Source organism: Taudactylus pleione, unplaced genomic scaffold (genome assembly GCF_031769625.1).
Source record: "Taudactylus pleione unplaced genomic scaffold, aTauple2 ptg000479l, whole genome shotgun sequence".
In the NCBI taxonomy this organism is placed as follows: domain Eukaryota; kingdom Metazoa; phylum Chordata; class Amphibia; order Anura; family Myobatrachidae; genus Taudactylus; species Taudactylus pleione.
The window spans coordinates 885,567-908,563 of NW_028284881.1; the positions used below are offsets into that span (position 1 = coordinate 885,567).

A 22,997-nucleotide genomic window follows, 5' to 3' on the forward strand; every position below is an offset into this window, starting at 1 on the left:
GGGCAAGCCGTCACTTCGGGTCTCACACCAAAGGGGGCGTGCTGTCGATGTTGAGTGACAGCACGCCCCCTTATGGTGGGCGGGCCGGGGGGGTGGCTGCCCAGATGGAGGCGTTCCCATGAGAACACCTACCGTCTGGGGGCTGCCCCACTGACATCACAAGTGATGTTAGTGGGAGAGCTTTCGGCTCTTGTGGCAATGAGACCCTACCACAAGGGTCTCATCACAAGCCCGATGGTCACGATGGTCTTGACCATTGCGACCATCTTCCTGGCCACTCGCTATAGCTGTGGGTGGTCACCCACAGCTATGCGAGCGGCCAGGAGGCCGTTGTAAAAAAAAAAAGACCGGCCCTGATTCAGAGCGAGCACTCTGAATCAGGGCCGTAGTGTGGTGACTGCTGATCAATATAAGAAGGCCTTGATCTATTTCCAAGGGTTTAGCTTGCTGGGACACACCATAGGTGCTGTGTGTGGTCAGCTCATGGTGTCAGTTGGTCATTGGTCCTATTTTTACCTGAACATCCTTACCTTGGAATGTGCATCAATAGCTTTCATCATCTCCATTCTCTTGCCCATACCCAGCAAAGAGCAGCCATGTTCAGAGTGTACAAATGACCACATCAAATACAGACACATGAACGCTGTGCACAGCTGTTGTAACACGGTGGCCAAGTTCTTCAAGCAGCAGTGGCTGGACTTGCGTGAGTGCTATTCCTGCAACACCATTACCTTGTCCTTATTTTGGGCACTTGTGACAGCTGGATCCTACCAAGTGATTGGCTCTTCACAAATGCTCTGGGATAGCTAGGAACATTCTGACAACGTCTATGTGCTTACTGGAGGCATGGAAGCTGCTGCAGGTGTGCTAGGTATGAAATAGATTACACAGTGTGGGTAATTATGTTTCACAAACACACTTATCTTTAACCTCACACACTGGCTAACCTCACACACTGGCTTGGGAGGATAAGGTCCTAGGCAAATATCCCTTTCTCATTAGATGTACTAAACTGAAAAATGCGGTAAAATTACGTTTTCCGGGGTTTTGGTAGGAGAAGCTACTACCACTGGGCATGTATAGCAGCTTTGCCTTAAACTGCATGTTGTGTCAAATCATTTTCTATACTGCTGTTGTGGCAACTGGAAATCCCCCCTGCGTTTGCCTATGTGCCTTGCCAAATGTATGTTTTATAGAGAACTTAGGGCCCGATTCAGACTCGGACGCTAAGCCGCGGAGGCATGCTATGGGTGATTGTCGCCCGTCTGTGCATGCATATGCACTGCAGTATGCGTGCGCGAACCAGTCATTGCAATCGGGAATCGTGCCCTCTTAACACAAAGACTGAGCGCTACTTTGAGTGACAGATAGTGCCATTTGTGGGCGGTAACAGGGGAAGGTGCTTGTGACGGGGGAGTGGTGCTGCAAACACAGGCATGTCTGGGTGTTAAAACTGAGTTTTATGGGTGTGCATAATTAGCATGGAAGCGTCATTGTACACGTCACTTGGTTGCATTTCAGTCTGCAGTGATCGCAGTGCTTGTGGTGGGGTAGGGTCTACCTCAAGCGCTGCAATGTCTCTAAGACATAGAGGGTATCCTACACCAGATAGTGTGATCGCGGAATTTGCATACCCAGCCACTTTTGGCAGTGAGTGAGTGCGGCTTAGTGTCCGGGCCTGAATCGACCCCTTAACCCTGTTAAATGAGCATATTGTTCTTTCTTAAAACTCATTGATTTTGCAGTCAACAGAATTTAAATAAGAAAGATTAAATGATATAACCTATATAACTTCTGCAAAGAAGAAGATTAAAATATCAACATTGAATATTAACAATTAAGATTTTATTTCCCTTTTGTATCAAGAATGGCTGATAATATTAATTTTAAGTTCCTCCAATCATATCAGGTCAGTAAAATACATTATGGCAGCTCATAGCTACTCTGCACCTTTTTGTTTCCTGCAGGTATATTTGCATTCTCTTTGTTGGGCTGCATGAAGATGGACTGGAGCTTCCGGGGAGAGCTGGCTCTGTGTGCCCTCTGTGCAGTGGACAGTGCTGCCATATTCGCCATGGCCTACTTTAACAGTATCTGGGTGGGCTATGCTGGCTACATTGTATGTAAGGCCTCCTATATAATACTTACCACAATAATAATGTAAGTATGCACTGCGTACCACTACTACTGAGATGCCTATGTGTCATATTTCTACCATGTACAGATCTATAACAGTCACTTCACAGTTATTTAATTTCCTTTGCATGTAAAACAAGCAACGTGATTTTTATTCCCAGTTCTTTAACAGTTAGTCATTATAGGCCTCAATGTGCTGTGTACAATGGCGCACATTCAGAAATGAAGGTAATGCCGCGGTGTGCACAGTTAGAGCAATTATCTGCGATCTGCACATGCATATGAGTCGCACTGTGCATGCGTCACGTTTTAGTACCCTATAGTTGTAGTATCCTATAGTTGTAGTACCCTACAGTTGTAGTACCCCATAGTTGTAGTATCCTATAGTTGTAGTATCCTATAGTTGTAGTATCCAATAGTTGTAGTACCCTACAGTTGTAGTATCCTATAGTTGTAGTATCCAATAGTTGTAGTACCCTACAGTTGTAGTATCCTATAGTTGTAGTACCCTACAGTTGTAGTATCCTATAGTTGTAGTATCCAATAGTTGTAGTACCCTACAGTTGTAGTACCCTATAGTTATAGTACCTTATAGTTATAGTATCCTATAGTTGGAGTAGTACTGTAGTACCCTACAGATGTCATAGTCTATAGTTGTAGTACCCTACAGTTGTAGTCAGAGCCGTAACTAGACTTTTTGGTGCCCTGTGCCAGAGAGAGCATTGGCACCCCCCCCTCTAATTTTTTAAATAGGGACATAAGATAGTGCACCTGAAAAAGGGCCAGGGAAGAGATAGGAGAGGCCATGAGATGCTGGGGATAAAAGAAGAGGAAACTATAAGTGAGAATGATAGTAAATAGGAAAAATGGCAGGCCCAAACAGCGCCCCCTGCCCTGCGGTGCCCTGTGGTATGGCACTGGTCGCACTACCTTAGTTACGGCCCTGGTTGTAGTACCAATGTGGGTTATATATAATCAGTAAAAATCCCAGCAGAGATCAGAAATCCGATTTAATGATCTAACTTACATGAAGTTCATAGTAAATTTATTAAGTGGTGGCTTAAAAAAGCTGCTTCTTCTTGGCGTGTTTAACCAGGAAATTTAAAATGCCAATACTATTTAAATCAAAACATGACAATGGGGACTATAGATCTGATTCAGAGCCGGACGCTATTTGCACTCGCTCAGTCAGAAAAAGGGGCCGGCTATTTAAATTGAGCACTCGCTCTTTGCGGTCTGTTGACACCTCTATGTCTGAGTGAGCGAACGAAACATGCGCTCGCTATTTTGTAAAGACGCCCCCTGGCCGCTCGCATCCTACGTCATCTCCGCTATTTATTTGATTAATTGAGTACATCGAAAGGCATCTGAACTGCTCGCAGTGCTTGTGGTAGGTTTATCCTACCGCAATCATTCGAACAGTTCAGGCTAAGAGACAACCAAGTGACGTGGTCGATGACGCTGCTTTGTTAATTGGATCACCACTCCCCATTTTCAAGCACCTTCTCCTGTTACCACCCACAAACAACTCATCCTGTCACTGAAATTAGCAGGCACTCGCTATTTTGCGAGCGCTCGATTTCCGACCGCAATGACTGGTTGGCGCATGCGCATTACAACCCATACGCATGCGCAGTTGTGCGAACATCGCTCGGAGCGAACGAGCGGCCGCTTACGAGCGGCTCTGAATCAGGCCCTATGTACTAAGCCTTGGAGAGAGATAAAGTAGATGGAGATAAAGTACCAAACAACCAGCTCCTAACTGTCATTTTTCAAACACAGCCTGTAATGTGATAGTTAGGAGCTGATTGGTTGGTACTTTATCTCCACCCACTTTATTTTGCCCCAAGGCTTAGTACGTAGACCCCTGTGGGGTAAATTTACTAAAGTGAGAGTTTTTAGAAGTGGAGATGTTGCCCACAGCAACGAATCAGATTGTACTTAACATTTATCCAGCACCTTCTAGAAGATAATAGCTAGAATCTGATTGGTTGCTATGGGCAACATCTCCACTTCTAAAAACTCTCACTTTAGTAAATATACCTCTATATCTTTAGTAGCAAGTTACTAAGTGTTTGCTTTCCTTTTGCAAGTTATTAATTAATAATCCCCATTACGTCTGCACCTAACAAGGCAATCCATCATACTTTACTGCTTCCTCCTCTTACTGCAGAATACATTTTTTAAAGGTATATACATATGTGTTTTTTTTTTATGAATGGTATATAACACCAGGGCTGTGACTAAGGATGTGCAAGCAGTGCCGTCACACAAGGCGAAGGGCCCTGGGGGCGGCACTGTTGCTGCTCCATGGAACACAGGGCCTAATTCAGACCCGCTCGCGAGCACTGAGCGCTCGCAAGCGGGTCGATGTTTGCTACGTGCGCATGCGCGAGACCCGGATAGCGATGGGCAAGCCGTCGCTATGGGTCTCGCTACAAAGGGGGCGTGCTGTCGATGGTGAGTGACAGCATGCCCCCTTTGGTGGGCGTGCCGGGGGCGTGGCTGGCCAGATGTAGGCGTTCCCATGGGAACGCCTACCGTCTGGGGCCAGCCCCACTCACAAATGATGTCAATGGTAGTGCTTTCGGCTCTGATAGAGCCAAAAGCACTCCAGGGCTTGCGGCAACGAGACCCTACCACAAGGGTCTTGTCGCAAGCCCGATGGTCGCGATGGTCTTGACCATCTCGACCATCTTCCTGGCCGCTCGCTATAGCTGGAGGCCGCTCTAAAATTAAGAAGGACGGCCCTGATTCAGAGCGAGCGCAAAGAGCGAGCGCTCAATTTAAATATCCGGCCCCTTTTTAAGAACGAGCGTCCGCAAATAGCATCCTGGTCTGAATCAGGCCAACTGTCTGCCAAGCCACAGGTCAGCGCCCACCCTTGCACTTGCCCCCTGGTTATGTGCCCTGCTTGCCCCACCCACATTATAACACTGGCCACATATTCTTAATAGTTCTCGTAAATAATTACAGTCATGTTTGTTTTTCATAATCTTTTTATTAAATTAATACTTTTTTGCAAACTGTATATAAATGTGAATAATACAGATCAACTTATTTTCAATAAAATATTCATAAACATATGTAATAGAAAAACATTAAATATGTATTTCCCTCTCAAAAATATAAATAAGTGCACACAACATAAAACATAGCCGTAAGCTTCCTAAAATTACTGTATAAATGTTAACTTTCCGGTGAGGCAGGGCTGGCACTGTAGTCCAATGACGTTCTGCTCCCAGAAGTGGCAGGTGGGGAAGTAAATCTGAGGGTTAACATAGGGCCTCTCATAATGGTGGTGCATTCCCTTTTGAAATGGCATATGGGAGGATGGGGAGGTATACATAGGGTGTAGGGATCCTGTTGTAACCAAGGAGGCATCTCCATTAGGACACTATAAGGGGTGAGTAGACCGCTGGTCCCCTTGTATAGCACATCAGCCAATATCCCCTGTCCTTCAGCTCTGCTGCTGTCATCCATTCATCGCAGCTTCTGTGTTATATTGGCTGCCACAACGTCATACTCGTCTGGATTATTTTCCATGAGTCAGTTGGTGGACACCAGAAACCAGCCAGTCATGACCTCTGCTGATCTGTGCTCTCCCCTAACTCACATGAAGGTCTATGTACTAAGCCTTGGATGGAGATTGTCGATGGATATAAGGTACCAGCCAATCAGCCCCTAACTGTCAGTTTTCAAACATAGCCAGTGACATGGCAGTTAGAAGCTGATTGGCTGGTACCTTATCTCCATTCACTTTACCTCTATCCAAGGCTTAGTAAATTGACCCCATGGTCTTTTATTTCCCCTCTTTATAGAAAAGGCAGATTGTTGTGGGTTTTGGGTGACAGGAGGTACTGAGACTTGGGTGCATTGAGGTAGGGTCACTTGGGTGGCAGTTGGGTGCAAATAATTGAAATGTATTTTCTAACAAATCATTGTGTTTTTGTCATTTAACATTTACATTTTATCTTTTCAGTTTCCATCAACCCCAAGGAATGGCCTCCATTTTCTGGAGTTTCCACACTGCAATAAATCTGGGTCTTGGTAAAATAGACTTGGTAGAGCTGGCATGTTGTGTCCTACACAACTTTCTTCATCGCAAAGCATCCACTGTGCGCAGTACAACATCCTGTTTTCAGGACATTGCAGAATACATATATCTTGTATATTATTTCATTAATATACATTACATACCAATTTGTTATTATTGTTTTACTACTTACTAAGCCACTGCAAGCTGTCTCATCCATGTATGCTGATTATACTAGAAGACATGAATGCCCCCTCAATTATGCCCTCTTGCAGGTTGGTGACAAACGCTCTAGGAAGCTCCTGGTCAGCCAGGAAATGACAGCAAATCAAAATACCAGAGTTTTGGCTCATGCACCTCATCTGCTCTTGCAACGGATCTATAGTTCAGTTCTTTCTTGAACACTGGCCCTGATTCAGAGCCAGACGCTCTGACAGAGCGCTCGCTCTGAATCAGGGCCGTCCCTCTGAATTTAAGAGCGGACTCCTGGCTGCTCGCATAGCTGTGGGTGACCACCCACAGCTATAGCGAGCGGCCAAAATGATGGTCGCGATGGTCAAGACCATCGTGAAAAACGGGCTTGCGACAAGACCCTTGCGGTAGGGTCTCGTTGTTGCAAGCCCTGGAGTGCTTTTGGCTCTATCAGAGCCAAAAGCACTCCCACTGACATCACTAGTGATGTTAGTGGGGCCGGCCCCAGACAGTAGGCGTTCCCATGGGAACGCCTCCGTTTGGGCAGCCACGCCACCGGCACGCCCACCAAAGGGGGCGTGCTGTCAATCACCATCGACAGCACGCCCCCTTTGGTGCGAGACCCGTATCGACGGCTCTGCCTCCGTCGTGCGCATGCGCACTTGGCCAACATTGACCCACTTGCGAGCGCTCACCACTCGCGAGCGGGTCTGAATCAGGCCCACTGTGTGGAGGTCTCACATCTTTGTCCTGACCCATGCAATGTTGACAGAATGGTGTTAAGGCTGGCATACCTTCACCAGTTCTTCCAAGGCCCTTGCCCTCATTATCCTATTATACGGTGATTTGGTTTTAGAAAAGTATGGGTGAGCTCTGTAGGCTTTTATCACATCATGGATGAAGTATTGACTTGTTTCTAAAGCCCTTTCCTGTGCTAAAAGAAAAAAATAATTTTATAAAATATTTCATAAATTAACAACAAGGCCACGAAACATAATCTATTCCAATATTCCCTTACAATATTTATGTGAGTCTTATATCTCTATAAGGGGGAAGCAGTTGAGAAGTCGATGGACGTAATCCTGACCGCCGGCTTTCCGAGTCTCTAATCTTGGCAAGGCACTAATGACAGGTGTCGATATCCCGACGCCTGTCATTAGACCTACGCTGGGAGCCTGACACCAGGCTTACCGATCGAAGGTAAGCCGTGTGCCGTGCACCAACAGCCGCGGGGGGAGGGAGGGTTAGGTTAGGGGTTCCCGGGGGGGATGTAGGGATAGGCACCCCTCCCCGGGAGGTAAGGTTTATGCTAGTGGAAGGGGGGGTTAGGGTTAAGCACCCCCGGGAGGAGGTTAGGTTTAGGCAGTGGGGAAGGGGGGGTTAGGTTTAGGCACTTACAGGGGGGTTAGGGTTAGGCACTTGGGGGGAGGTTTGGGTTAGGGGGGGGAGGGTTAGGGAGGGAATTAGGTTAGTTATACTTACCCTAAGGACAATCGAGATTGGTAAGTATAACTAACCTAATTCCCCCCCTAACCCCATGCGGCCGGCGGTCAATCATACTGAATCCCTATAAGGTGTATTTATAGGGGATTATACATACATTTAGAGGGAATTATTCATAATGGCAGTATGCCTGTATGCTTGTTTGTATCATTAACATCCTGGGCAGAATACCTTCATGTACAAGGGATTGTATACAGGGATTGTATACAAGGACAGTATGTCATTGTTCTGGTTTACATCATTCACATCCTTGGCAGGGTACCTTCATGTACAGGGGATTATATTACAGGGGATTGCTAGAACACACATAGCATAGACCAGTGTTTCCCAAACTGTGTGCCACAGCACACTTACAGGGGTGCCGCGTGAGCCTGTCTACCGCCAGGTGTTTAATAATAATTTTTTTTCAGGCTATAGGGAAAACAATGAGTTCTCCCTAGCCAGTGTCTGTAGCAATGCAGTTCTCCCGATTTTGAGAGAACTGCATTAGCAAAGGGCCAGGTGTCGGCCGGAATACAGAGCAGCATGCAGCTCCAGATCTTCCTTCTTTCTGCTCTATGCTGGTGACACTCAGGGTCAGAGGAGCATGTGCTGTGCCCTGATTGGTGGAGCTCAGCACATGTTCCTCTGCAGTGTCAGACTGGGACAGGAAGGGCCCACCTGGGGAATGCAATCATATGGGCCCATTAAGGGGTGGTCAGTCTCGGAAAGGGGTGGCCCAGAAGGTGTGTGGCCAACCACAAGAGAGGAGTGGCCAGCCATTATAGGAGCATCATAGAAAGGATGGCACGACAGATGACAGGGTATAACGATGCACCAATCGGTATCACAACATGATAAAAGTGGTAATCTCTTTCTTTCACATTCAACCTCATGGATGTACATAATGGAAGGAGTTTGTAGTGTTATTTGCATAAAAGTGCAGATTGGCTATTACCAATAGACGTGGCTGCTTGCGCTTTTGTGTTCAACTCAAAATCAGGTCCTTAGTGTTTTCAGATATTGTCACATATTTGGAGGGCTACATTAAGAAGACTCTGGTGGAGCCCATTTTCATACAGTAGTTCCTTGCTAGTCTACCAAGAGCCTGACAGCGTTGGCTGCGTGTTTAGAAGTACTACTGTCTGTGATTATGAAAACTGTTAGGTAGTGCTTCCTTTTAGCTTTCTCTCAGGGCCTGTTGCATAAACTCCTCTATGGCAGATAACAAGAGACAGAGAACTGAATGAGCTGTCCTTATACAGGTCAGGGGCTGGCTGGCAACATTCAGCCAGGGGGGTAAACACAAGCAAGTGGCCCCGGCTTTTCTACCAACACACTGCAATGTGGTGAAATTGTGCCAGTAAATAGGTGTCACTATCTGAGTTCAGTTATCCTCCCTGGCTATGGCAGGTCAGTTCCGACTGATTTATTAGTAAACTGAAAACATTGACTCTCATTGCCACTCATGGTCCACCCTCTCATGGGAGGAACGTGCGGGTTCCTTTCATCTCCTCCATTCAGAGTTGCAACGTCATTAACTGACCAGTCACTGACCCAGAAAAAAATGACAAGGGGGGGCACCATAATCATGTGCGTGTTGATGAGACTGAGGGTGTGTGGTTGTCTGTGAAGAGGGCAATATATACTGTAGGCATGCTTCCACTGTAGACACAGAAAGACGAGCTGCTGTGTTGCTGCGGAGGCATGGCAACAGTTGGAGGTAGGTGGGGTGATAATAGTAGCAGGGACTGGGTGGTGGTAATTGAAGTGACGTACGGCAGCAGGGGGAGGTGGTGGGGGTGATAGTAGTAGGAACTGGGTGGGGGTAAGTGTAGTGGTACATGGCTGCAGAAGGAGGTTGTGGGGGTGATAGTAGCAGTAGGGACTGGATGATGGTAATTCTAGTGACACATGGCAGCTGGGAGATGTGGGTGGGGTGATAGTAGTAGGGACTGGGAGGGGGTAATTGTAGTGACATATGACAGCAGGTGGCAGGGGTGATAATAGTAGTGGGAACTTGGTGAGGGTATTTGCAGTTACACATGGCAGCTGGGGGTGGTGGTGGGGGTGATAGTAGTAGGGACTGGGGGCCTGATTCAGCAAGGATCGCAGTTGCAAAGACGCACACAATCAGTCAATTAATTCACATTGCGCATACATCGCAGTGCGTGAACTAGCAATTGCGATATGAAATCTGTTTGCAGACCCAGAGCACAGTGATTGACAGGAAGTGCCATTTGTGGGTGGTGACGGGGGGTGGTCGGGCAAACGCAGGCGTTGCAGGGGCGTGCATAAATTATCCACTGCAATACCATACGCAGCCTGAGGCCTGATAGCGTGTGCTGAAGTTAGCAATTCCTGAGTGAGGTCTGACCTGCCTTAACTGTGCATATGGGTCCAATGTTACTCAATTATACCAATTAGTGTGCTATGTTGCCCAAGTATATGGATGTGTGTAAGGGGAAGTGGGCGTCCTTATGGTAAGTGGTGATCGCAATGCATTTCACCGCTAATAATAGCAACTGCGGTGCGTTCGTGCGTTCTAGAAGAATAGCGATCCTTGCTGAATCAGGCCCTGGGTGTGGAAAATTGTAGTTACACGTGTCAGCAGGGGAAGGTGGTGGGGGTGATAGTAGTAGGGACTGCTGGGTGTTGGTAATTGTAGTGACATAGCAGCTGGGGTGGTGGAGGGGTGATAGTGGTAGTCGTAGAAGGGACTAGGAAGCGTAGTATTAGGGACACAGAGGTCATCTAAATTTAGCACAGGTTGAAGGGATACAAGCACAGAATGACAGCCAGGTGCCCCCCCTACTGAATTCACAAATGCCCATTACTTCCATAATACTGTCTGGCTACTGGGCAGCTTCTCTGTATTCTATAAGAACTCATTCTGAGAGCAAGAGGCAGTCAGCAAACTACTTGCCACTATTCATGTGTATTCAAAAGTGTTTTAATACACTTAAGTGGCATGTAGTTTGCATTATGGGCCTGATTCAGACCCGCCCGCGAGCGCTATGCACTCGCAAGCGGGTCGATGATGGCCCGGTGCACATGGAGACCCGGATAGCGACGGGCAAACCGTTGCTCCGGGTCTCGTACCAAAGGGGGCGTGCTGTCGATGTTGAGTGACAGCACGCCCCCTTTGGTGGGCGGGCCGGGGGCGTGGCTGCCCAGACGGAGGCGTTCCATTGGACTGTGTGACTCTCATTGGCTGCTGTAACATACACACAGCTGCCGCCGGTGGCTATGTGTATGTCACTGTGTAGTGTGGTCGCACTCACTGCGCAGTCTACACTACACTAGTGGAGGGGACACTAGCGGCAGGCACAGACAGTGCACCGCTGCTAGTGGGGGCCCCTCTGTGTGTGGGGGCCCAGGGACGATCGCCCCTGTGGCCCCCCCTAATCCGGCCCTGGTTGTGATCCTACCCCCCCCTGGCCATGGGTGACACCACCGGGCATCGACCCCCCCTCGGCCGGCGCCCATGGCGAGTGCCATCCTAGCCAATGGGTAGATACTCTTCTGCAGGGAACTATCCTTCATCATGTTTATTAAATGCTGCCAAATGGCTGAAAAATTCTGTGCTAGCATTTACAAGGAAATCCAGTTAGGGCTATGTACTTTGTTTTTAATAATTATGGCAAATAAAGTGACACATTTGTGGATAGCAGCATGAGTAATTGTAAAAGCTACATACACACACGATTTTGTTACCAACGATTTTATGAAGAATTTTCTGTCAGATTTTTTTAAAGTGTAATGAACGATTTTTTGAACTACAAACGATATTTGTAACTTCCCTTAATGAAAATAGTTCAGTTGGTCAGTCAGAATGAACTACAAACGAGAACGCACATGAACGATAATCGTTCGTTATAACTCAGAAACTGAACGATTTTTCCAACGATTGAACGATAATGATGTCGTTATAGTTAAATTGTTAAAAAAATCGTTACGTGTGTATGCACCTTAAGAAATTATCTGTGATTAAACATGGAGAGAGGTGGCTCTTTTATGGTGAATTTATGATAGTGTGACTACTCCATGGACTTAGCGAGGATGGAACAACCGGAGCTCCTGCTCCACAGGCTCCTGCTCAGTGCACTGTGCATTTGAATCACAGCTGAACAGTTATAGCAGTGGCGCTGAGTGCGCTCCTTTCTGCCCTGAGGGTCTGATTCAGCATGGATCGCTATTGCGATAACTATGCAGACGGCCGATTGTTGTGTACTGTAAATGCGAGTGAGTGATGGGAGTCAGCATTTGGGGGTGGTGACGGGGGAGTGGTCGGAGAAACACAGACGTGCCAGACCATTTGAACACTGTAACAGGGGCGGGCATAAATTAGCCACTGCGACGGCATACGCAGCTTGAGTACTCACTGTGTGTGATGAGATTTGCAATTTCTGAGTAAGGTCAGACCTGTTGTAATTGTGCATGAGCGAACGATGTTACTCAATGTTACTGATGTGACTGCAGGACTGCAAGGTATTACGTACGTGCGAAAGCGGTAGTGGGCATCTCTATGCTGGCTTTGGCGTCTCTAGAATAGCTTTGCGATTGCAGTCATTAGCATATTTTTGCAGCAGACCTGCATGCATAATTGCAGTTGCAATCTTAATAGCGATCCATAATGAATCAGGCCCTGAACGTGCCCCCTTCCTCCACGCTGCTTGGTACCTGCATCCAGTGTGCATTCTGTGCACCCTGACAGAGGCAGAACTAATAGCGGTGGGATCTTCATCTTTGCCCCCTCTGTGCTGGGTCTCACCTCCCACTCTGGCCCTTACATCAGTCACACAGGAAAAGAAAACATGGTGGCTGTGTCCCTGCTGCTGAGGGAAGGCCTGAGCCGGATGCTGCTGCTGAGAGCCTTGGTCACGGTGCCCGCGACTGGGAGGAGCCTGAGCAATGAGTCTGGTGAAGTCACTCCTGACTGCTCTGATGTCACATGCCAATAAGGGGCACTACTCTGGATAATGTGAATAAGGAAGACTACTGCAGCATAATGTGAATTGTGGGCACTACTGTGTGCCATAACATGAATAAAGGATATAAGGGGGGACTCCATAGCATACACTTGCATACTAGCTATGTCTCTGGACTACTCTCAAAGGTGCATAATACATTTCTAAATAAATATGATTACATTTCACTTTACAGAGCCTCCAGGTCTTGGGGACTTCTTTTTTTTGTATACAACTTCAATGTTTGAAGATCTGCGCATGTGCAGATTTCCTTCTGCCAGCTGATTGACAGGCTGTGAATCTTTGGGCGCTGCTTCAGGCAGCACCCCAGAAAACGGGGACGTGACAGCTCCATTTCTGGGTGTGCCGTAGCCTGTAGCTGCATCCTTGTACTCAGCTTCAATAGCTTCAGCTGCATTAAAACAACGGCCATTCTGAGTAATCTGAAGAATACTCAGATGACCGATGTTCATGCAGACATCTACCAGTTGGTCTGACATTGGAAGTGTACTCATACGACCTTTGGTTTCATCCAATCCTGGTCGTCTAGTCGTATCAAAGATTTTTAAACCTGCTTAAAAATCAGGAGACCAGACTGATATAAAGTGTGTACACTCCTGTGATTGGTTTGTCCTATTCTTCTCCCGATTCAGCCCTCAGTGAGCGAGTGGCAGCTGGTCTCTCAAAGATTAGAAGTGTGTATACAGTGACACAATCCTTTCAAGAAATGGTTTCATCCGATGCAGATTGGAGGACATCTGCAGCAAAATTGGACAGGTGTGTACCCATAGATTGGATTTTGAATCTCCAACCAGGTCTCCAGTAGGATTTGTGCCAACACTCTGCTCTGGAGTTGGATCTCCAGAGGATTGGACAAGTGTATACCTAGCTTTACATGTAAGCCCCAGGAAGGCAGCAGGCATAGGCATCTTCCATGAATAGCGCAGGATCTTAAGGAATAGTAGAGATGAGTGGTTCAGTTTTGCTCTGTTCTTTTCGCCAAATTAGTGCAAGTTCATATTTAACTTATTGGCTATCCAAGTCACGTGATAGCTGGATAGCCAATAAGATTCGGTTTTCAGATCCGAACTCAACCGAGCCCAAACCATACCGCTCTTTTCTACTCAAAATAGCTCTTACCACTAAATGCAATGAAACAGCTTGCAGCTGGCCAAGTATTGTCTGTCTACTTGCAAATGCGAATAGACAGCCGGCACCTGACAGAACATTGCTGCAATGCTAATGATTTAAGTGCTAATCAATTGGAGGGGAACCAGTCACTCAGATGCAGATAAATTGTGAAAAAGGAAAAAAATGGGATTTTAGTTCTTACCTAAATCCTTCTCTGAATTAAATGGGTGACACTGGAGAACACTGGGTATAGGTGGAGCTGGAGGAGTCTAGGCATTAAATAGTTAAAGATTGTAAACACAGACTCCTCCTTCCCTATACCCCACCCACTTATCTGATGTGAATAGCGTACAACTCTCTATCAGTATCACTAACAAAGCCCAAAGGACAGAGAGTAGGAAGAGATGAGAAGTCAAACCAGACACACAACATGCATACATAACATAGCAGTGAACCTGGACAACCAAAATTCAAGAATCACCCCCAAACAAAAGCCAGTGGCGAAAGGACAGGTTCCCCATGGAATTCAGAGAAAAGTATTTATTAATAAAGTACCACAATCTAATTTAGTCTTTCATCCATGTAGGACACTGGGACGTCATAAAGCTGTCCCCTACGGGAGCGAATGCTCCTGTGCTGTGCATAGGATTCTTCGCCCAAAGCTAGAATCTCTAGAAGCGAAGGTGTAAAATCCGGAGAATTTGCTGAAAGTGTGTGCAGAGGACCACGTAGCCGCCTTGCAAAGCTGCTCCGCCGAGGCACCACAAGAAATGCCAACTGACAGGGTGGAGAGGGCCATCATCAAGTCCAGAACTGTCTTGTTTGCAAAGAAGTAGGCCTAGTGGATGACCTCTTTAATCCACCAAGCAAAAGTCTGCATGGAGGCAGGAACACCTTGCTTGTTGACATCATACAGTACATACAGATAAACTGAGCGTGAAAGTCCTTGGTTCTGTCCACATAAACACGGAGGGCCAACACTATGTCCAAGAAGGCAAGAGCGGATCCTGCTGATCTTCGACTAGAAGAGAAGACACCGCAAACTCCTTTTTGATATGGTACCTAAAGACCACTTTTGGAAGTAAATTCATCCTGGTGCATAGGACCGATTGGTCAGGGTGAAAGATCAGAAACAGGGAGACAAGGCACTGCAGGCAGAGGAGATAGCAAGAAGGAACAACGTTTTCCACATTAGCCATCGGAAATGCATCGAATCCAAAGGTTCTAAGGAATGACACTGAAGAGCCCGCAGGAGCTGAACCAGATCTCAAGTGACAAACCGAGGAATAAAAAGAGGGTGGATGTGAAGCTCCCGCTGGAGAAAAGTCCGCACTGCAGGAATAAAAGCAATCTCATGCTGTAAATCAGGGGTGGGGAACCTTTTTTCTGCCGAGGGCCATTTTGATATATATAAAATTATTTGCGGGCGTGGTTTGGGCCATGCCCCTTCTGCGTGATGTCACATGGGGACGGGGCCACAATCGCCGGTGATTACATCAATGCCCAGAGCATCCTGAGGATGTTCCAGGGAGCTGTAAAGGCAGCGTGTGACCCTCTGAAGCATCCTAAGGATGCTCCAGGTAGCACTGCTGCATAGTTTCTGGCTGCAGTGGGCCATTCTAGGCACCCTGCTAGCCAAATGAGGCTAGCAGAAAAAAGCTGAGGGCCAGACCAAATGATAACGAGGGCCTTATAAGGGCCCCAGGCAGGAGGTTCCTCATCCCTGCTGTAAATAGACAGAGAGGGATAAAAAGATGCAAGTGCAACCCTTTCTGTAGAAAAGACAGGAGTCTGGAAAGCTGCTGAATCCAGGTTCCTGACAGAACACCAGGCACACCATACACGGTGATGGGCCTTTGCAGATGCAGGTTTGCTGGTGCAAAGCTTAGTGCGCACAACAGTCAGAAAAAATCCAGGCCTTCCAAAGGACTGTCAGCCAAGCCATCAAAGCCAAGTGAGGGTAATCCAGGTACAGGAATGGATCCTGGGAATGAAGGTTTGGCCCAAGTGGAAGGCACCAAGGGGGAGCCACTCATGTCTCTGGGAATGTCTTATATGCCTGATCTGAACACGCAGTTTCCTGGCAACTACGGGGCAGCATCAGGTGAGTGAGGGAGCAGATGGTCAAGTTTGCCGGATGGAGCCTGGAGTACAGGCCCGGGTGGCTGGGAAGGGAGGAGGTGGATGATGGAGATACCTGGGGAGAGCCCCAGCCAGGAGCTGATGCGCTGGCTGCCGGTGGGATAGGGTCGAATGCTGCCAATTCCTCCCCTGGCTCGTCAAAATTTTTATGCCTCTGGACTTACTTCCTTTGTAAGAGCAACCTTGGCTCTGAGAGAAGGGTAAACATTTTGGTTTGCCCTTGGGCAAAAAGGAAGTTATGAGCAGAGGAGGGTTGATTTGGAAGCAGCCACAGCCACAATAATTGTATCCAATTCAGTTCCAAAAAGTACCTCACCATTAAAGGGGAGAATTTCAGGGCACTTGGCAGACATACTTGGTCACCAAAGAGGTAAGACCCACACATGGCAAGTAAAGTGGTCCTTGTTGAAGTGGGTGCACTAAATAAACTATACAGGTAATGTAAATGCTTTAATGGTACTGTAATACATCAGGTTATACAAAAGTAGATGCAGAAATATATATGTAAAAAAAATATGGTAAAAACCAGTTGAATACTATTAAAATGTTTGCTACTGAAATTAAGACTAAATAGTGTTAAATAAGGTAAATACCAGGCAAGCAATTAGAAAATAGTTAAACATATGTAAATATAAAGGCACAGTTGGAGACTTATAGAATAAACCTGCATAAACACACACAGTACACTCATACAGAGTAGAATTTAAGTAATGCACAAACAAAGAATTTAAAAATAAAGTCTGTATCAAGCTAGAGCAGGGGTGGGGAACCTTTTTTCTGCCGAGGCCCATTTTGATATATGTAACATTATTCCTTAGCCAGGTGCAGGCCACGCCCCCTGCGTGTGAGGTCATACGGGGACAGGGCCACAATCGCCAGTGATGACAGCAACGCCTGGAGCAACCTGAGGATGCTCCGGGGAGCTGTAAGGCCAGCGGTGTGACCATCTGAAGCATTCTAAGGATGCTCCAGGTAGAACTGCTACATAGATTCTGGCTGCAGGGTGCCATAATAGGCACCCTGCTATCCAGATGAGGCTAGCAGAAAAAAGCTCAGAGGGCCAGACCAAATGATTCCGGGGGCCTTATACGGCCCCCAGGCCTGAGGCTCCCCATCCCTATGCTTGAGCAACACCTAGGTAGGTGAGTTAGGGACACAGAAACTATGACCCGGCACCAGCTTCGAGGTTTAGAGGAGGAGCTGCACTCTCAAATTCCCTGCCTGCTAACAGAGTGCTGAAGATGGCTGCCTAGCGTCTCTGACGTGGGGGAGTGAGAAGACTTTTGGCGGGTTGCCTGTATTAGGTGGAGCGTCACTGGGCGGGGAAGAGAGAATGGAGAAAGGCACCTCCCGCAGATGGACCGCTAGAAACCTGTAGGAATTGCTCCTGGTTGTCCAGTGAGGGCGCTATTTACTGCCCAGACTCTTCCAGCTCTACCTATATCCAGTATTCTCTAGTGTCCCCAAAGTATGAGAGAGAAAAATACCTCATCCAATTGACAGAATTTACAACTTGCTTTAGCATTTTGAACTGGAAATGAACACGTGATTAAACACATTTCAAGGATCTTTATTGCTGCATTGTGGTATCTAAAGTAAACATTACTAGGTGTTTGTGGTGGTTTTTTTTTTTTTCAAAAACACTTATGACATAAATCCTACAACCTGCAATGCATTGCCCAGCAAAGCGTTGAAGGTCTTTGTAGCTCGGACCAAATGAACACACACATGGTACATGAATACTTTAGATGTAAAAATATTTAACAAAATATTACTCTGGAAGTACAATGATGAAAGAAAAATTAAATATTACACTTTAAAAAAGTGACATAAAAGGTAGGAAATTATGGTTATCCAGCACAGTCTATGCTTATATCTCAAGCAAAACCCAGCTACAATTTGTTTTAGATAGTAAAATATAAAATTCACGTTCAATCCTATGTAACAAAAACATGTGTACGAGATAAAAAAAAAAAAGCTCAGTATGAAGTAGAAAAGTCCTTAAAGCATCACATGAGTTGGGAAGTCACTGCCTTTAGGTTTATAAACAATTTCATTGCTCAGTGCATAAATATAGATTAGTGCAAAAACAGGCAGTTAAGGGTATTTAACAATATATTAAATCTTTGCTGATGTTGGTAGCACATGATATTTTTTCAAGGTCATTCGGATTGACCCTAAATCTCGGTTGATCTTTTCTAGACGGTCTTCTAGTGTTTCCTGAAAGTAACACAAATGAGCATCAGTTTCACATAATACCTCATTGTTATTTAAGTTTTAAGACATTTTTATATTTTAAATTTGCATATTAAATTAACATTATAAATTCATATATACTGTTTGTATATATAAAACTCCTCATGTAATGTGGACAGGTAAAACCTATGTTTTTGTGTTCCTAATATTTCTATACATTTTTATTGATACCACATACCGTTTTAAGTAACCAACTTTATTTCTTCTATGATTACATAGCAGCAGCATGTTACCTATTATAGTTGGCCCCACTGGAATTTACATTTACAAGTTACACCCAGAGAAAAATTAGAGTTATGGCAGACTTACCTAGATAACTCCTTTTCTTCGAGGTCTATAGGGTCCACAGGGATACCATGGGGATATTATGGTTGGAAGACCAGGTACCAAACAGTTAAAGCTTTGGCTCCCAGAATGCCCTGGGTTCTCCTCCATATATACCACGCCCCTAGCCATAGGACTTCAGTTTAGTTAACAAGCCTAACGGCAGGAGGAGGAAGAACAATTGTACACCAGAAACACTCTTACACAAGAGGAGGGAATCTGTGAACAAAAGAAAAATCACCCAATGAAGCCAAGTACGTCAGGGTGGCGCCCTGTGGACCTTATGGACCTCGAAGACAAGGAGTTATCTAGGTAAGTCTACCATAGCTCTATATTTCTTCTTCGGGGTCCATAGGGATCCACAGGGATACCATGGGGAATGGTATCCCTAAAGCAGTTCCCCTAGGGTGGGGGACACTCCTGAGCAGAAAGGAGGACTTGTCGCCCAAAGGAAGTATCCTGAGAGACAAAAGTTTCAAAGGCATAAAACCTAAGAAAATTGAGGATAGACCACCACGTGGCAGCCTTGCATAATTGTTCAGCTGAGGCACCACAACTGAATGTCCACGATGGCCCTACAGACCGAGTAGAATGCGCTGTCTCCGTGCTTGGGACAGGAATATCAGCCTGTGTGTACACCTGAGAGATAGTCATGCGTAGCCATCTTGCCAGAGTCTGTTTACTAGCTAGCCATACTGGTTTGTGAAAACCATATAATACAAAAATAGAAATCAGATTTTCTAACAGAATTCGTACGCTCCACATAAATACGGAGAGCAAGAACTACATCCAGGGAGGCTTCACCTACAGAAAGGTCTGGAGCCTGAAAGCTGGAACCACAATTTCTTCATTTACATGAAAACAGAACACCACCTTAGGAAGGTAACCCTCCCTTGTACGAAGAACAGCTTTATCCTGGTGAAAAATAAAAAATGGGTAACGATAAGAGAGCGCTGCGAAATACGAGACTCTGCGAGCAGGAGAGATAGCAAGAAGAAAAATTGCGTTTGCTGTCAACCCCTCTAAATCTACAGTCTCTAAAGGTTCAAATGGGGACGTTTGTAACCCCTTAAGAACCAAAGACAAATCCCACGGTGCTACCAGTGGAACAAAAGGAGGCTAAACTCGCAGAACTCCTTGGAAAAAAATTCTAACATCTGATAATGAAGCAATCTTCTTCTGCAACCAGACACAGTGCCAGGCAGAGACTTGTCTAATCCTGCCTGCAGAAAAGCCAGAATCCTGGAAATTCTGAATACCTTAGGATCATATTCCCTATGAGAAACACCATTGACCAAAGGAATGCTAAACTCTGTAATAGATGTGGGCAGAAGCAGGCTTCCTTGCCCTAAGCATCGTCTGAACAACAGAACTGGAAAATCACTTTACTTTTAGGATGGAAGTTTCAAGAGCCACACCATAAAAGCCAGACAGGGCAAGTCCGGATGTCTACAGGGACCCTGAGTTAGCAGATCCTGCCACAGAGAAATAGGATACGGACTGTCTACTGACAGATTCTGTATGTCGGTAAACCAATAACGTCCGGGCCAAGCTGGAGACACCAGTATTACTGTTTCGCCTCCCTGCTTGAATTTCCTGAGAACTCTTGGGAGCAGGGAAAATGGAGGAAAGAGATACGCCAGTTTGAATCCCCGTCCCAGTGCATCCACGATTGCCGCTGATGGGTCTCTAGACCTGGACCCACACATAGGGACCTTGTGGTTGTGGTGTGATGTCATGAGATCTATCTCTGGTAGACCCCAATTGTTTACCAGGAGCTGAAACAGAGATACCACTCTCCGACGTGTATGTCCTGTCGACTTAGAAAGTCTGCTTCCCAATTTAGCACTCCCGGTATGAATATTGCTGAGATAGCCGGAAGATGACGCTCTGCCCAAATCAGAACCCTTGTCACTTCCTTCAAGTCTGCATAACCTCTTGTGCCTCCCTGATGATTGAGGTAGGACACTGTAGTCACATTGTCGGACTGGATCTGGACTGGCCTGCCCTGGAGCAGGTCCTGTGCCTTGATCAGTGCTCGGTATACTGCTTGCAGTTCCAGAATGTTTATTGGCAAATGACCTGTCACTGCCCTCCATCTACTAAGGCTGGCATCCACGGTGTGATCCAATTAGGAATCCAGTTGGGCACCCTTTGTTTAGATGATCCTTTCTCAACCACCACAGGAGGGAGTGATGAACCTCTGGAGTGAGAAGGATCCTCTGAGACCTTTTAAGATGATGCTGTCCGTTCCATCTGGAGAGAATCCATCTTTGTAAAAATCTGAAATTGAACTGGGCATATTCCACCATGTTGAAGGTGGATACCATGGACCCCAGGACCTGCATTGCTGAGTGAATGGGTACCCTCTGATTTCGGAGCAATTGTAGCACCGAAAACCTGTTCACTGGTAGAAAGATCCTTTGCCAGAGAATCCAGTAGCACCCCCGCCATCTTGTTGGAGAAAGAGAAGACTATCTACAATTGATTAAGTAGCCCTGCTCCTGTAGGACAGGCAGTGGTCAGCTAGAGATGATGTTTTAAAAACCTCCGTAGACTGTCAATATCAGGAGGTCGTCCAAGTATGGCAGTATTCAGACTCCTTCCAGACCAAAGGGCAATGGTAATGTTGCTGAGGAACAGCCAAAACTCAGAAACCCTTGGTGAATAGTGCAATAGGTACATGCAGATATGATCCTGTATGTTCATGGAACCATGACATCCCCAGGTTCCATTGCCAGCATAATTGACTGTAGGGTTTTTCAAACGGAACTTGGAAACATGGATGAACCTGTAGAGAGATTTCAGAATAGAGCGATATTCATCTAGCTTCTGAATCAAACACAAATCTGAGTAATAACACCTTCCTTGTTAATTAAAGGAACCGGGATTATCACCCCTAGATTTAGCAGAGCATAAATGGCCTTAATAGGATCTGATGGGGGAGTTGTGTAAACAACTTTCTTGGGTGTAACCATTTAGGACGTTGTCACGTAAGAATCCAGAGTAGGGAGGGGGATTGTAAAAACGATAATCTTTTTTGGAATCTGGAAGAGTCTACCTGGAGCGTTCCATGCTTCCCCTATAAGATCAGTGAGCTGTTCAGATTGAGGAAATCCAGCCTAAATCACCTTCTGGTGTCTGAACACCAGGTTTATTAGGCTTTAGGAGCTGGTACTTCATCTTCTATAATGAGGATTGAATTAACCGCCCCTGTTAGAGAGGAACATCCAATGATGAATGATGCTCCTCCTCTGAGATAGGCCCAGAGGGAGAAACCTGTGTATCCTCTACCCCCTCAAATGATATATCAGAATTTGAAAACAGGATGGACTGAAAGGATGGTGCAGTCCATCTATATGCTTAGACAGCTGTCTTATTCGTCTGTAACATCTGCAAATAGGTAGATGCTAAAAACCAGATTCTGAACTGAGTGTACATAACCCTCCATCCAGGAAGGATGTATGGGAAGAGGAAACATAGCAGGCTGTAACCACTGTGGGTAATCAAAAGGTGGGAGGCAGTGTGGGGGCTGACCCCTGAACAGGTGCTGGCGAGGTGAACTGTTGTGGTGTATAACAATTACACCATAGTCCATCCTGTATGAAATCCTGAGAGGCAACTGTGTATCCTCTGCAACTGCACAGGATTTATATGAAACCAGCACAGAGACAGCAGGTCTCCTGTATACCTTTGTCCTGAGACATGGGAAATACCAAGTAACCTACACCAGTGTAGGGTTAACAATGCAATGTGACCTCTTTCACAGATAAAATTAAATGTGAAGTACTCTCTAATCCCTATATATCAGGTAGGGGGGTTAGGAACACAACAGAAAAAAAAACAACTCTTCTTTCCAGCAGAGTTAGCATAAGTTACATAGGGGGGAATTCAATTCAACGCGAATTGAATAGCGCCGGGAGGGAGCTGCCGGAACTATTGAATTCAGTGCGCTGCTATGTCGGAGAATGCCTGTTCTTGCGACTTAACAAGTGTGTTAATGTGCGAGAACCGGCATTCTCTGACTGAAGTGCCGGGTGCGCGGCAATTAGTGCCGCGCTAAGCAGTAAAACATCTGCGCGCCCGGCACTTTTGTCAGATTTCTCCTTGCATCCCCAGGGGAGTGCAAGAAGAAATCCTTTAGTCGCCCAAACAGCGCGGTGTATTGAATCGTTTTGGGAGCTCCCTTCCGCGGCTATTCAACATCACACTGAATTGAATTCCCCCCATTGAATGCATATAATATATTTGAAAAAGGGCATTAAAATCAACAATCTAAACACATAAGTTTGGTAGGATCTACATGCATATAAATATTCTGCACCTCT

At 46.1% G+C, this 22,997-nt stretch overlaps 1 protein-coding gene across 6 annotated transcripts in view; it reads right to left on the bottom strand.

The window, feature by feature from the left end:
• Positions 1–16,702: 16,702 nt before the first annotated feature.
• Positions 16,703–22,997, bottom strand: part of MPHOSPH9 (M-phase phosphoprotein 9) — a 63,751-nt gene continuing 57,456 nt past the window's right edge. For 4 of the 6 annotated variants that reach the window (XM_088449130.1, XM_088449132.1, XM_088449131.1 and 1 more), the window contains exon 24: positions 16,705–18,309. In XM_088449130.1, coding sequence (XP_088305256.1) covers positions 18,208–18,309 — 102 coding nt within the window. In that variant the 3' untranslated portion in view covers positions 16,705–18,207. Of the gene's footprint in view, positions 18,310–22,997 lie in introns of all 6 variants that reach the window. The other 2 variants (XM_088449134.1, XM_088449133.1) reach the window with 2 other exon arrangements.